We start from the raw sequence: 14,577 nt of genomic DNA, 5'->3' as shown, positions 1-14,577 counted from the left end.
AAAATGAAAGAGTCAATTCACAGAGCTCTCTCAATTTCAGAACAGACTTTAGAATATCCAAGTGGATGGACTTCCTATAGCTTCAGGCAATTCTGTTCTTCTTTATAGAGCTTTTGTAAAATACTGAGTAATATAAACTTGGCAGTACACTCTTTCACAAGTATGTGGAATACATTCTATGTTGCTAGTTAAATGTAAAGTCATAGGATTAGCATTAGCCATGATGGTCCAATAATTCATGTTGGTATGTTATTAAAACAGCATAATCAAACCTCTCAGTAGAGAAAGCATTCCTAACATGGTCCACCTTGAGCCATTTGACTTTCTTGTGCCTCAGTGTTAAATGGGTAGTAAACCACACACTTAAGTAAATAAGTACGCTAACTTGCTCTAGGCTTGATTTGGCTGCATTTACAACGTGCAATGTGTGCCCTGCACAAAGGCACCTGCTCCGCGGCTGAGTGGGGGCCAAAACCCAGCCCTCACATAAGGAGCTACATTTGCCCAAAGCGGGGTCCATTTTTCTAATTGGCACAAAGATGCCATCTAGGCCAGGAATGGAACCTAGGGTTAGCACCAAGCTCTGTCGAATAAAACCACTGTGGCCTTAAAGCCATTGATACATAACCTTTCATTCTCACAGTAATTAAATAGCGTGACAGATCTTCTAATAAAGCCATTTTCAGTTTATGAAGTAAAACCTTTTCAAGCATATGAGGATTTTTTTTCTTTTGTAGGAAGAGGACAGGAAGGCATATACAAACTGCACGGATTTTACTCACTGAAAAATGTCATCAAGTCTGATTTTGCCTTTTTTATTCTTGTTTATGAATCCCATATACCATTCTATTTGAACAACATTAAATTTTTTTGGAAAGGAAAAAGAGTGTTTTAAATAATTCCAGTATCTGGGTTAAAAAAATTTCCTGGAACTACTTGGCCTATCGAAGAAATGAACTATTTCCTTTAACATAGTAATTGAAATACCATTGACCTGATATTATGAAAAAAAGTTAAGAATACCACATATGTAAATTTTCCACATAACTGAACATACTATTTAGAAATAAAATCTTCTGATATGCTCACTGCTCTCATATTCTCGGGCTCTAGAATGTACAGGCAGTCTGTCTGCTCCATCAGAATGCCCACTCTCTACTGTTTTGTTCTGCACTACCTTTGATAGGAAAGTAACATGGATATTATTAAGGAATTATTAAGGGTCAAGACAGTATCATGCACTGTCTTGAACGAGAAGACGTATTTGAATCACAGCAAAATATTTAATATCTACAGGACAATGGAAAGTCACATGTACCTTTGGATCTATTTCCTCAACTGAAAAATAAAGGCAATATTTCCTGTCTCACAAGAAAATTATAGGCTCTTCCAAATTAACGGTGAAGGATCTTATCCTCTAGAAAGCACCGTAAAAATATAGTGTTTTATCCACTATTATCATTAGAATATAAATATAACACCAGGTAGCAACATCACCTCTACATATCTTTTAGGATGCACATGGAAGTTAGGTGTGAAATTAGTGAAATAAAGTTTTACTCCCACATGTAGACTCATTGTGGTACTTTTACTGTTTCCAGCTACTACTAAACATTTCTTCTTGATCTTAGCCAAAACGCCGAGAAGCGATAAGCATTTCTTCTTTAGATAGTCTGTGACTAAGAGAACAAACTTAGTCTTTGATTTCCCCTTTTTTGGCCATCATGAAATTAAAAGCTTTTTTTTAAAAAACTTCAGCTCAAAAGAAACTTAGGGGATAGAGAATTACCAAGCTCAGTCTATCCTATTATTTCAACAATTATGCCGCCTCTGTGTTTTAGGGAGAAATATGCAAATTGCCCCATCAGCTGTTGAAATTTCAATAGTCCAATTTGTTGAACATTTCAATGAAGTATAATTAAGTCTAAGACCATACAGGCTTTTAAAATCAGATGTAATAGCACATATACGCTCAATATAAATATATTAAAATATAAGTAACAATATAAATAACAAAAATACTAGTGCACGCTCTGTAGATGTTTTAAACACTCTGTTGAGAGCAATAAACTTTAATCCAAGATTTTATTTATTCTATACACAACTAAACAATCCACACACAATGACCATAGCCACAGAGGTGTGCTGTTGCCAGTGCCTACCAGCTCTTGAGAACTGATGGCATTCATCCCAAATTCATGTTTAGGAACTTCACGGTGGCTTCTTGCAATTGGCCATGGTGGGAGAATTTATGCCACAGAAATCAACAAACACTACAAATCAGGACTTTCCACCCTATCTCCACCCCCGGCCAAGGGAAGTTGGTTATTAAACATTTCCAGAATACCACTGGTGGGAATCCAACATCACAGTCAGTAATAATCGTGCTTGCTGTGAATATGACATTACATATTTGTAAATAAGCAACCATCAGTGCCACAAAATATATGGAAAACGTTTAAAATCTTCTTTCAATCCCAGCTTTAATATGCAAATTATTTCACAATCATTTTGCAGGTACGGTCAAGTAGAAATGTAATGTATCCCCCAAAAAATCAACTACTGTCACACGCTTAATCTGTTCGAGAATTCACTGTTTAGCGGTTGTTACCGAAGTTTTCATAGGTAAGTACTGCTGCTACACTGCAGACTCAATTTATTCTTGAAACTTCTAATTATTCTTGGCAATGGAATAGACTGTCTTCTGAAAAACATGGGATAAATGCTGTGAGGCAACTAAGTTCAAAGTCAGAACCCCAACTAATTGTGTAATTGGAAAGCAAAAGAATGTATTAAGGTCACTACTGCCTAAGCTTGATCCATTTTCCCAAAGGACATGGCAATTCCAAAGTAAATTCCATCGATCATCAAGATGAGAAAGCTAGACCTTTTGAGAACTAAACAGCTCCTAACTGCTTTACCGTTCAAATTCTCATTGTCAGGGAAACACACATTCTTAATCCACATGTTATTTAATAGAAAGTGCCACTGTGATGATGTTTACTAACACTGATTAAACGTGTTACGTTCAAATCTTATGAGACACAAGCAGCAGAAGAAAGATTTATCACTTATGCTGTATGTTACATTTTACGTCAAGGAATCCAAGTTCCTATTCCCTCCAATTTAAGGTAGAAAGCATTAAAGGCACTCTAAGAAATCTCTGTTGCTTAGATAAAAAAGAAAAACCACCTGTAAAAACTTAAAGACAGGTAAACTTTGGTCCAAAGAAATAGCTAGTCATAATAAAAATGATGCTTATGAAGCAGTCATTGCTCAAAAGAAAAAAAAAAAAAACATTTCTAAATCCACACAGCCTAGGCATGCATTTTGAAGTCATTTAACTGCATAGTGTCCTTGAGTTCCAGCACAGACTAGCCAGCTAGTCTGAATTCAGGTGCAAATGAGCCATCCTTCAACTGCAGGCTGTCTAGGAAACTGTACCAGACAGTCCATTCTATTGGGCGATCCTGTTATAGGCAAAGTGGAGGGAAGGACCCAAAGACAGTAGCCTTAGCAATCAATTCTAGTAAAAGTAAGGGATTCAAGCAGAGACAACTACAAAAATCCCAAACATCAGTGGAGGTTCACCTTGTAATTAGTCATCCCACCTTGCATGGGCTTTCTCAGTGGAAGACACTCGTTGCTTGCACACAGAACAAACAGCTGGACTTTCAGGTAGGTTTCAAATAGAAGGTGCATTAAAATCGAAACAATCAGGCATCACAGAAACAAGAAAAGGGGAGAACGCTTGCAGTAAAGACTGATGTAAATGTGTAAAAGAAACTGTAAAAGCCTAATTGTACATTCATGTTTGTGCTCAATTAATATATCCTGCCATAACCCACTGAATGGACTGGGAGAGAATGTAAACTACAAGATAAACTATAATCCATGCTGTGTAGCAATGCTCCAAAATGTACTCATGAAATGCAACGAATGTACCACACTAATGAAGGAGGTTGTTGATGTGGGAGGAGTGGTGTATATGGGAAACTCTTGTATTTTTTCATGTAACCTTTTGTGTGATCCATGTATCTTTTTTTTAAAAAAGATAATAAAATTTAAAAAGTTTAAATGAGAAAAATAACATAAAAAATAAAAACAAACAAAAAGAGCTGGTACTCTTTCATCATGTTTCTTCTTCACGAAATAAACATGTTCTACCCCAGTTTTCCTAAGAATAAGTGTACAAAAATAAAGTAATATAGAGAAGTACGCAATGAAATTCATACTACCTCTTCACATAACCAAAATTATCACAAGTAACCAAAGTAATGAGATAAAATTATGATATTGCTGTCTTTCAAAATCAACCATGTTTAGTTCAGGAAAGGACTACTTCCAAATGCCTGGTCTGATGTTACTCATCACACTTAATCCCTAGGGTTAAGTAGCTAAACTTTGTAACAAGGACGAGAACCCGAAAACAGGCATGTGTCTTTCCATATGTTCAGCTACAACTTGAGCTGCTTATGAAAGGTATTGCATGATCTGCTATGAACTGAACACAAAACAAGGTATATGCAGTGTACATAAATGAATAAAGTATACAGCATCCCTAAAAGAAATTAAAAAATCAAAACCAAAGGGATGATTCATCAAAAATCGCGAAAATGCCTCTACCAAAACCATTAAGGCAAAAATCAATTGCACTCATGTTTATAAGGACCCCTATGGGCCTTTAAAACACAAAAACAATAACCACTGTGTTTCAGTATGAAGACATTTCCAAACAATATATATCCTAAATAAACAGTTTCATACGTATTAGACCGAATGATAGAGTAAAAACTTGAATTCTCAAATCTTTCAATTCAGAATGAGTTTATATTTTTAAGATTTAAATATTTTTAGCCAACTTCTCTTTCTTCCCATGTAGGACAATTCTTTTCCCTTTCAACATGAAATGTGGTAGCCTCAGGTCCTCTATAACTGACTTCAGAGTGAAACACTGCATAGAATAAAAATAGTCTTAAGGAAATTGCCTAGCAAATGTCCTCAATATTCAAGACTTAATGGAAGGACAGCCTTCTTTGCTCTAGAGACTGATTTCTTGAATTCTTATGAAAAGCAAATAAAACATCTTAATTTGCTAATATTTTCCATGTGAACTTGAAACTCTTTATATAAAAAACTTAAAATGAAGAAAATTCATTCAAACATTTGAAATAAGATTCCTTCAGAACTTACTTAATTTATAATTTATTTTATCACTATTTTTGATGCTTCTCAGAATCAGAGTACAGACTTGCCTTGGATATATCAATAAATATAGACAATTCCTTCTGTTAAACTGTGTTATACTTACTGTTCTTGATGGACACACTCTACGTTATCTAACTATATGTATATTCCTCACCAAAATCTTTGTTTCTTCATATGTGACTTGTTCATATATTACTGCTGAACAAGACTTTCAAAAATAGGCTCAAAATTTATCTAACCATGTTCAAAACATGCTTTCCTATAAACATGCTCATATTAACAATTGAGACATATTTGAATGAGTAAAAACAAACAAGCAAAATAGGCACAATGCTAAGATTTTTTTGAAAAAGAATATGGTGAATAATGCAAACTACCCATATTCATAAGTAAAAATTAAAGATCCCATTTTTCCAAAAATGCTCAGTGTTTTACACTGGAATATATAATATAAAACAATGCCTTGTCAGCCAATTAAGAATGGTACCCAATAGCCATACCAATTAGTCAGCTGGTTAAGACACAATTTATATTAAAAGTAGATTAGCAAATCCCAACAGATAAAACCTTGCTAATTATTATAGAAGAGTCTACTATGACTAATTTTATTATAGCTATAAAACAAAGAAATATCAGCAAACCTCTGTTTCATATGCAACAAAATATCCTAGAATGCAAACAGAATTATTTGAAGTACATAATTGACTTTAGTAATGCATAAATTCTAATAAAACCCTCTGCAGAAAAGATGTAATATTCTCTATCATTTCCTCAGGACTTTGCTATTTCTTTGATGAAAATGACTGAAATTGAAAACCTTGTATAAGAAAATAAGTGAAAAGTAATTCTATAGGGTAACACAACTCTCATTGATTTTTTTTTCCCTTAATTTAAAAACAGCAATATCCTCTTTTAGATTTTCTTTTTCTCCATCATAAAATGCAAAGCACCACATTTACAACTTCTAGCCACATACATCTGCCCTATAATTTAAAAAATTACACAGTGGTACAATCTCCCACTGCAAGATATCTAGTCTATTATTTTTATCCATTGAGCACCTGAAAACTTTAAGAATATAACATTAAGCCAGTTCATACCTCAACTGCAAGGCCATGAAGACAAAAAGACTCCAAATATATTCCATGCCAGCCAATAACAATATTTTAATAGATAGGTATAATTACCAGAAGAAATAACTTTAAAACTAAGACAGTCAACTTTGTAAAACAACCAGTTTCCCTTAAAAATCCAAAACAAACATCTCTCAAATTTATTTCCTTTGTCAGATTAAAACAGATCTAGGAACTCAAGCTTTAACTCACAGGAGAGTTAAAGAGTAGAGTTGAGACATGCTATTCTTCATGTCTTTCAGTTAATAAACAGTCCTGCATCAAAAACAACAACTAAGAAAGATCCAATCACTAAATCAGGCAATTACTTTTCTCAATTTCCCACTGAAATAAAACCTATAATCTCAAATCAGCAGAATAAAATGTGTTTACCTGTATTCCTGTCTGGTAAGATACAGCAATGCTTCTGCAGAATGCCAGGCAAAACCTATTTCAAAACAAATAAATAAAATACATTTGGTTAGCGTTCGGGTAGAGAAAGGCAACCAACTCATTAACTGTTCCAAGTGTTTTTCTAATAAGGTTGTTCATATTGTACAAAGTCATCACGCCCAGAATGGTTGAACAAATTAAACAGTACAGAAAAATTCTGATGACACACATTTTTCATCAAAAAGGTTAATCAGGTAAGTGTGCTGATTATATATGCTGTTTCTAGAATGGCAATGCAGTGCAGTTTAATGTATGCGCCTAATGGGTCCCCAGCGTATCTTGAAAGCTGCACTCAGGGGACTCCTATAGTAAAATAAATGGCCCACCAACTTTTGTGATGGCTTTTAAAATATTAGACGGATTAGGAACAGAAAATGGAGGATTGTTGGGGCAGTATACTGTGTCTGTTGCTTCTTCTAGGATCTAAGGCAGAGATGCTTTTATCAAGGATGAGTCACAAAGAAAAATGTGGGAAAAGAAAAGGCTGTGCTTACATTCACAGTTGGTAGTAAAAGGTGGTGGAAATACGTTATTTGATAAGTGAAAGAAAGGTGAAAATAATAGAAAATGGCTTTTCCAAGAAAATTCAGCAGTGTAAGGCAACTGCAAGTCACAAACGGATAGAATTCACAATTGAAGAGGTTTCTGTACAAAATTTATGATTATGCTTCCCAAAATCAATTAGCGTAAAAGCCGAACTTTCATCTTAAGTACTCCACATGATGAAATTGCAACCATTCCTCAACCCTCTGTGATTACGAACATCCAAGATTCTCAGCCAACAAGCATGTTAGAGCATTTTTCTCAGTAGAGAGGGAGCAAAAAGGGACATTTCAAAGAAACACAAATTATAATGCTTGCCCTTGATCAACTTACAGTCTAGCAGAATTGCTTTCAGCCTAGCTGAATAAAACAGCAGGTTCTAATTAATATGATTAACTGAATAGACTTACACAGAAGTTTTTCTCTGGAATAACAATTCCTTTCTCCTCTTTGTCCCTCCAACTATCCCACTATGTTGAGAAAAGAATTATTATCTCCAAATACAATCAATGGTAAACAAAACAGTATTACCAGTTTCAAACAAATTCAACAAATCTAACAGACTTAAAAAAATAAAGCAATGATCAAATTTGAATCTATTACAGTAAACACTGTGAATTAATGTGGGACTAAAAATTTAAACCCATGTTCCTTACTCACAAGTTTACTGTTTAGTCAGAATACAGAATAGATACCTGTGAAAAATTAGGGTTGGTTAAGCACTAAACTTTGAGGCACAGATAAGAATGGTTTCAACTCTTGACCCTACAATTGTATAAAAGGCATCAATATCCTTCCAGGTAGCTTGGTCTAAAGTGGTGGATTTATTTTTGACTCTCCTCTCCTTGAACAGCCCTTACCTCCCAACACCCAATAATATAATAGACTCATAACGCACACAGAAACACAAAAACGAACAACTGGGAAGTGGATGTGGCTCAAGTGATTGAGCTCCCACCTACCACATGGGAGGCCCCAGGTTCAGTTCCTGGTGCCTCCTAAAGAAGACAAGCAAAACAGTAAGCTGGTGCGACCGGCAGGCACAGCAAGCTGACACAACCAAGAGCAAGAGGAAAACATAATGAGAGACACAACAACAAAGCAGAGAGTGGAGGTAGCTCCTTTCCACATCAGAGGTCCTGCATTCAGTTCCCAGTGCCTCCTAAAAAGACCAGCACACAACAAACAGACACAACAAGTGCAAACAATGAGGCAGTGGGGAGAAATAAACAAAATAAATCTTAAAAAAAAAATCAAAAACCAACAATTAAAATCCTGGTAGCGCATCCATTTAGAGAGCTGGTCTATCTGTCCTCCTTTTCCTTCCATGGCCTTGAGACTAGAACTCAGGCCTTTGCCAGAACTTCTCAAGGAACTTTACAGGTAACACCAGGCAAAGGAAGCCCTCTCTCTCAAAAGACATGAAATGATCCAATAAGCCTAGAAATTGCTTCATATTGCATTATCCACCTGGAGAATAAAAACCACCAATTGCCACACTAAGGTTCTACCAAGTCCCACCGTTAAACCGAGTTGACCGTAGAATCCTCCCCTGTTCCTTCTGCCTATTAACATCCAGAAGGGAAAGTGCTGGTCCAGCCAATTGCAAAAACCACTTAACTGGTTTCTCTCCCTGCAGTCTCCACCCTAACGAAATAAGAAAAAATGCTGCTAGATTAATTTTTAAAGGAATTACTACTAACAAATGAACCACAAAAATGTTCAGAAAGGAATTGAAGTGCTTCTCAAGTACTCCCGAGTGCCAATCCAGAGCTCCAATCAAATACAGCAGACTCTGTCCCACATACACCTTGATGAAGTGAAAGTATGGAAAGATCAAATTACACCATGAGAGCCCTCACGGCTGCTGCTGCTCTGACACAACAGTGGCAATACTTTCCTACAGATGAAAATTAAATGAAGGTGAACACCAGTAACAGCTTTGGAGAAGGTCATGAAATGGGAACCAGAAGGTGTGTGTGGAGGGAAGTAGGACACTCTGTTTGTTAGCGTTGTGAGCAAAAGGGAGGAAGAAGAGGGTTCTAAGTTGTCTGTTTTAACATGAAATAGGTCAACACAGTTACCCTTCTTCTGCAGTGGACTCCCTTCTCAAATCTGCGAGCTTGAGCAATAAGCCCTCATCAGGGACTCGGGACAACACACAGAACTACAGCAATGAAAATAATCATGGCAGAGACCCAAGTAGCAGATACAGGGTTCCCTTAGAAGAAATGATTCTCACCCGGAAGTGGGGCACACATTCTAGAGAGGGCCTTTTTCAAACTACAGAAAACTGCTCCCTGAGATTTTGATGTGCTCAGTTAGTTAAGCATCAATGACAAAGTGAGTCCCTCCTTTTGGGGGGCTAAGTAATGAAGCTGAAGTGTGTTGGGAAAGAAATAGCTCGAGAATCACTGATTTAGAATAACAAATTTACATCAGTTTATTTGATAAATGATTCTAAGAAGAAATCATGAAAGTAGAATTTTAAAAGTTACCACCAGGTACAGCATCCCTTAATTTATTATAATTAAGCTCTATGTACCTGACCCTGATGACTCTTTTAATTCCAGTTTTCAGACTCTCTCTCTATCCTCAGAAGCCTCATTGCTGCCCCAAGCTGCTATATACTAGCAAAACCTCTTGCTCAATCCAAGGACCTCTTTAAATGCTGCCCTCAAAACAACACTCTCACCTTGCCACTACCACAACGTTGTTTCTTTTTAATGTGCCAGGTAGCTCTTTTTATCTGACTGCAAACAGGAAAATATAAGGATCCAAGAAAAATCATAAACACTCCACAACAGAATTCACTTTTGAGTTTCCTAAAGGCAGACAATTTGTGTTGGAAATGGCACTCATATCTAATCTTGACAATTTCCTCCTAGCTATGGTCATAGGTAAGACACCTGTGCTAAATCTTAGATTAGCCACAGCCTCTGAAAACGCCAAGCACACATCCACACTACCTCACAATGAGCTTTGGCTGAAGGGAACCGGAAAGCAGGGCTATAATACGTTTATTTCCTCCTCTCTGAAGGATTTACAGAAGACAGCAAAGGAGAATGAAATTATCCTTCTTGCCCAAAGGCACTTTTAAAAGTTCAATTCCGCTCAACCTGCCTTTTCTATCAGAGTGTTTAAATGCTAAGAATAATTGGGAGACACTGTGCTCCGTCATACCACAAGTAGCTGGGGTTAAACAAAATATATTCAACCATTACACAGAAATTTCCATCAATGCTCACCCAAGTAATCGCAAGTAAAACACCAACATCACGCACTTTGATAAAGCATTCTTACACGTCCTCTGTCATCTGTCCAGATTCCTTATGACAATGTATTCCTTAAAAACAGATGTCAAAATCTCACTCCATCTTAAATTTCAATCCTCTCTATTAGTACCAACCCCCATAGTAGCTTCACCCATTTTGTAAGTTCAAAGTGTACCGAAGTTGTAGTATTTCAGATCAACTCATGCTCTTCCAATAGGGTAGTCAGAAGCCACATGAGGTTACAATGAGAATTAATTAAAATGGGAAAGTTTCAGTGCTCCCTGGCTGCATGTGGCCAGAGGATATCATACCGGAGAGTGCAGAGATAGAGGCCTTTGAAGGTTTTGCAGATGAAGATACCAAGGCCCAGCTGCCCAATCTGACGCTCTGCTCATCCAGGCCATGCCCTATCTCTGCTGCACCACGATCCTGTCCTGGCCCAGATACAGCCATCTCCGCTGCTTGCCCACGGATATGCAGGACCGACAGCTGCCTGCTCTCCTCATCCCCCTCGCTGACCTCTTCTGCAGAGCTCAGTTCCTTTGCCCTCTCACCCTGTCCCCCCTCTCTCCTTCCCCTCTGGGTAGAGAACTGGAGGAGTCCATGACATGAAGTCCACTTTGAGTTGGGAGCATTTCCATTCTGTGGCAAAATTAAGCAGTTTAGGGAATTCAAGTCGGGAGCATTGGGTGTCATTTTTAACTCTGCCATTAAACTCTCTGAGCCTCAGTGTCCTTAGCTACAAAAGGGGGAAAATAATACTGAGCATATAAAGATTCTGTAACAAATGGTAGTTGCTGGAATTTTTATGATGCTGCTGATTCCTACTAACCCTAAGAAGTATAGCTATAGAAATCTCACTTACATTAGTTCTGTTTTATACTTAATGCCTTACGTATTTTTCTAAGTGATGTTATTGTTTTCCAGGGAATTCCCTTGGGGGCAGGAGGAGTTTATAATAATTCCAATTGTTCTGTCTCTGCTCAGAGGTGTCTCAACTACTTTTTGAACCAGTTTGTAGGTAATTTATTTACATACAGCTTATTCTATAGCCTACAAGCTACTACCAAATTTGGTAACTAGTTTAATGAAACATCTTTTTCATAATTTGTTGGCCAACTTGTGACTATTTCCAGAAATCAAAGGATAAAAATGTCTTGACATTAAAACATTAAAGCACATGGAAAAGGCTGCATGTAACTCATTACCTGGTGCTCCTTAGGAGCTACAGAATAGCTCAAATACCTCTTTTTGTTAGGCCTTCCCAATCCAAACAGAAGCAATTACTGTTATTCCACTGTATTTAGCTACTTTTCATCACCTTCCATTTTCTTATAGGTTAACCTACTTTTCTGTGTTTTTCCCCCTCTCATTTTTATATACACAGAACCTAGAATCTAGCATGTAGTATGTCCTATAAAGGGCACCACTATCTTTGTGGTCACCAGGCTAGCAACTTCTGAGCCCCTTTCATTCTTCCCTACTGTTTGCAGAATGCCACTCTGTCCTGTGATTTCTCCTTTGGACCTTCAGGTTTGCCCTTTAAGCTGCCATTCCCACCACTACTGTACTGTCTTCTCTCATTAATTCAACAAATAGAGTGACTGAATGCCCATTATGTGCCATATTATAGGTAGACAGCAATAACTCCCAAGAGAGGAACAGACCTGTGCTGGTGAAATTCAGAGTGAGGAGAGATGACTTCCCATAGGGGGCTGGGATTATCAGCGCTCCTCTGGGTTACGGCAGTGCCTTCCTAGCCGATACCCTGTCCGCGTGTCTCCCACCCCTCTAATCCAGGCTGAATTCTGCTACTAGAACGATATTCCTAAATACTCACCCTGGACCCACCGTGGCTCCTTAATACCTATGATATTACATTTGCATACCTCCAGGTTCATCCTACTACAATACCGCATAGGTGGTGTTACTTAGCAATGGCTAAGAAGTTCCCTTCGCCCCAGTTTGGTTCTTCCCTGCCCCGTGGCCATCACTCTTGACTCCCATGATTGGAATTCAGCACAAAGGAACATAGAAGCAGAGACAGCGGAATCCCCAAGCTGTCGCTCCAAATGATCATGTGACTCTTGGCAAAATACTCATTCCGATTCTGTTACCTCATCTGTCACGTGGACATAACTACTTCCTCGCCAACTGATTAAGCTTAAATGACCTGTGTAAAATGGTTATTAATGAACCTGGCGTGGAGTCAGTGCTCAAGCAGGTGGAGAGTTTGGGGTAGTGCTTCGGACTGGGTGCTGTAAGATTCCAGATTCAAGTCCACACTCTTCCCTTAGAATTTTTTGCAATATTATGTCAGTACGTATATCTCCTCTCATCTCTCACCCAGTATTTCTTAACCTTTTAAACATGTATCTCCTTTTGATAATTAAACATTTACCTCCTCTCTGAATACTTAGTCGAACCCTCTCCCTCTCTAGCCCATCCAGGCTCGACCTTCTCCTTCCTTGTGTACAAGGGTCTGTCTTCAACATTTCCCTACCAACCAGTAAGTATCTCTTCATTAATTTGCTTCATTAATGATAATTACTTTAGTTGGTTTTTTTTTTTATTTCTTGCCCTCCACCCCCAGTTGTCTGCTCTCTGTGTCCATTCGCTGGGTGTTCTTCTGTGACCGTTTCTATCCTTATCAGCGGCACAGGAAACCTGTGTTTCTCTTTGTTACATCATCTTGCTGTGTCAGTTCTCCGTGTGTGCAGCGCCATTCCTGGGCAGGCTGCACTTTCTTTCACGCTGGGCGGCTCTCCTTACAGGGTGCACTCTTTGTGCATGGGGCTTCCCTACACGGGAGACACCCCTGCATGGCAGGGCACTCCTTGCGCGCATCAGCACTGCGCATGGGCCAGCTCCACATGGGTCAAGGGGGCCCGGGGTTTGAACTGCGAACCTCCCATGTGGTAGGTGGATGCCCTATCCACTGGGCCAAGTTTCTGCTTCCCTTGTTGTTATTAATTGAAGAAGTTTATATATATGTTCTCTTTGTAAGAAATTCAAACAATGTAGATATGGGTGGGTGGGATGGAATAGGATATTACTGTATTTCTGTTTAAGACTTTTATATCCACTTGAAATCTTAAACTCTGTACATATATAATTTTGATAATTAAAAAAAAAATTCCATGTCCTTCTTTCAGAATTGAAAATACTTCTTCTCTGTTTTCTATTCTTAAATTTTCTTTTGGATCCACTGGGCCTCCCCACCCCTCCCCCTTCTTTTTTAACTTCTTCCTTCCATTTTCCATTGGAAAATTCTCTCAACTTTATATTCCATCCCTTCCAACGATTTTATTTAACTTCTGCTCTCCTAGATGTTAAATTATCTGACAAATTTTTTTGTTTATGGATGTTCCTTTTTTATGGCAGCCTGTTCTTGGCTTATTGATGCAATATCAGCTCTCTTCTTTCTGAAGATATGATTTGAAATGAATTATAGTTTGTTTTCTTCTATTTCTTGTATTCTGTTGGTTTCCTATGTTTCCACAATAGAGTCTTTTAGGTCTCATGCTACAGGAAATAAATATCCAGACTTCTTCCAGAGAAAAGAGAAGCTGTCATGTAAATACACAGGTTAGAAGAGACTCACAGAAGTTAAACTGCATCTTACTCAGACTTCGAAACTGTTGTCATATTTTCTGCACCAACTACAGAGTCACCTGAGAGCTACACTTACCTCTAATCCTGAGCCTATTTCAGAGTCTCTGCATTGGTGTCTGAGCCTCCCCTACTGCCAGCTTTGGTTTTTGCACGGATGTACCTACTTCTGGTCAGGAGAACATATGTTGCTTATTCCTCTGATTTCCAGCTTTTAAAATATTATTGCTATCAAGAAAATTCTGAGTTCTTTTTAGTATGCTTGTTTACCATAATGGTTTTGGCAAATCAATTCTGAACGTGTTTCAGCTGTATTATAGGGTTGAGCAGATCTGTTACTCTGCTGATGTGGTTGAGAGCCAGGGTTCTTTTTG

The 14,577-nt window shown here is 37.9% G+C and overlaps 1 protein-coding gene across 3 annotated transcripts in view; it reads right to left on the bottom strand.

Annotated features, from left to right (window-relative positions):
- DLGAP2 (DLG associated protein 2) overlaps positions 1-14,577 on the bottom strand; it is a 1,108,217-nt gene that overhangs the window by 857,083 nt on the left and 236,557 nt on the right. For all 3 annotated transcript variants that reach the window (XM_058287984.2, XM_071211854.1, XM_058287983.2), the window contains one exon: positions 6,714-6,768. In XM_058287984.2, the coding sequence (XP_058143967.1) occupies positions 6,714-6,768 (55 nt within the window). The remainder of the gene's footprint in view (positions 1-6,713; positions 6,769-14,577) is intronic.

Source organism: Dasypus novemcinctus, chromosome 25 (genome assembly GCF_030445035.2).
Source record: "Dasypus novemcinctus isolate mDasNov1 chromosome 25, mDasNov1.1.hap2, whole genome shotgun sequence".
Classification (NCBI taxonomy): domain Eukaryota; kingdom Metazoa; phylum Chordata; class Mammalia; order Cingulata; family Dasypodidae; genus Dasypus; species Dasypus novemcinctus.
The sequence above is the reverse complement of the archived record's forward strand: the minus strand, read 5'-3'. Positions and strand labels throughout refer to the sequence as shown.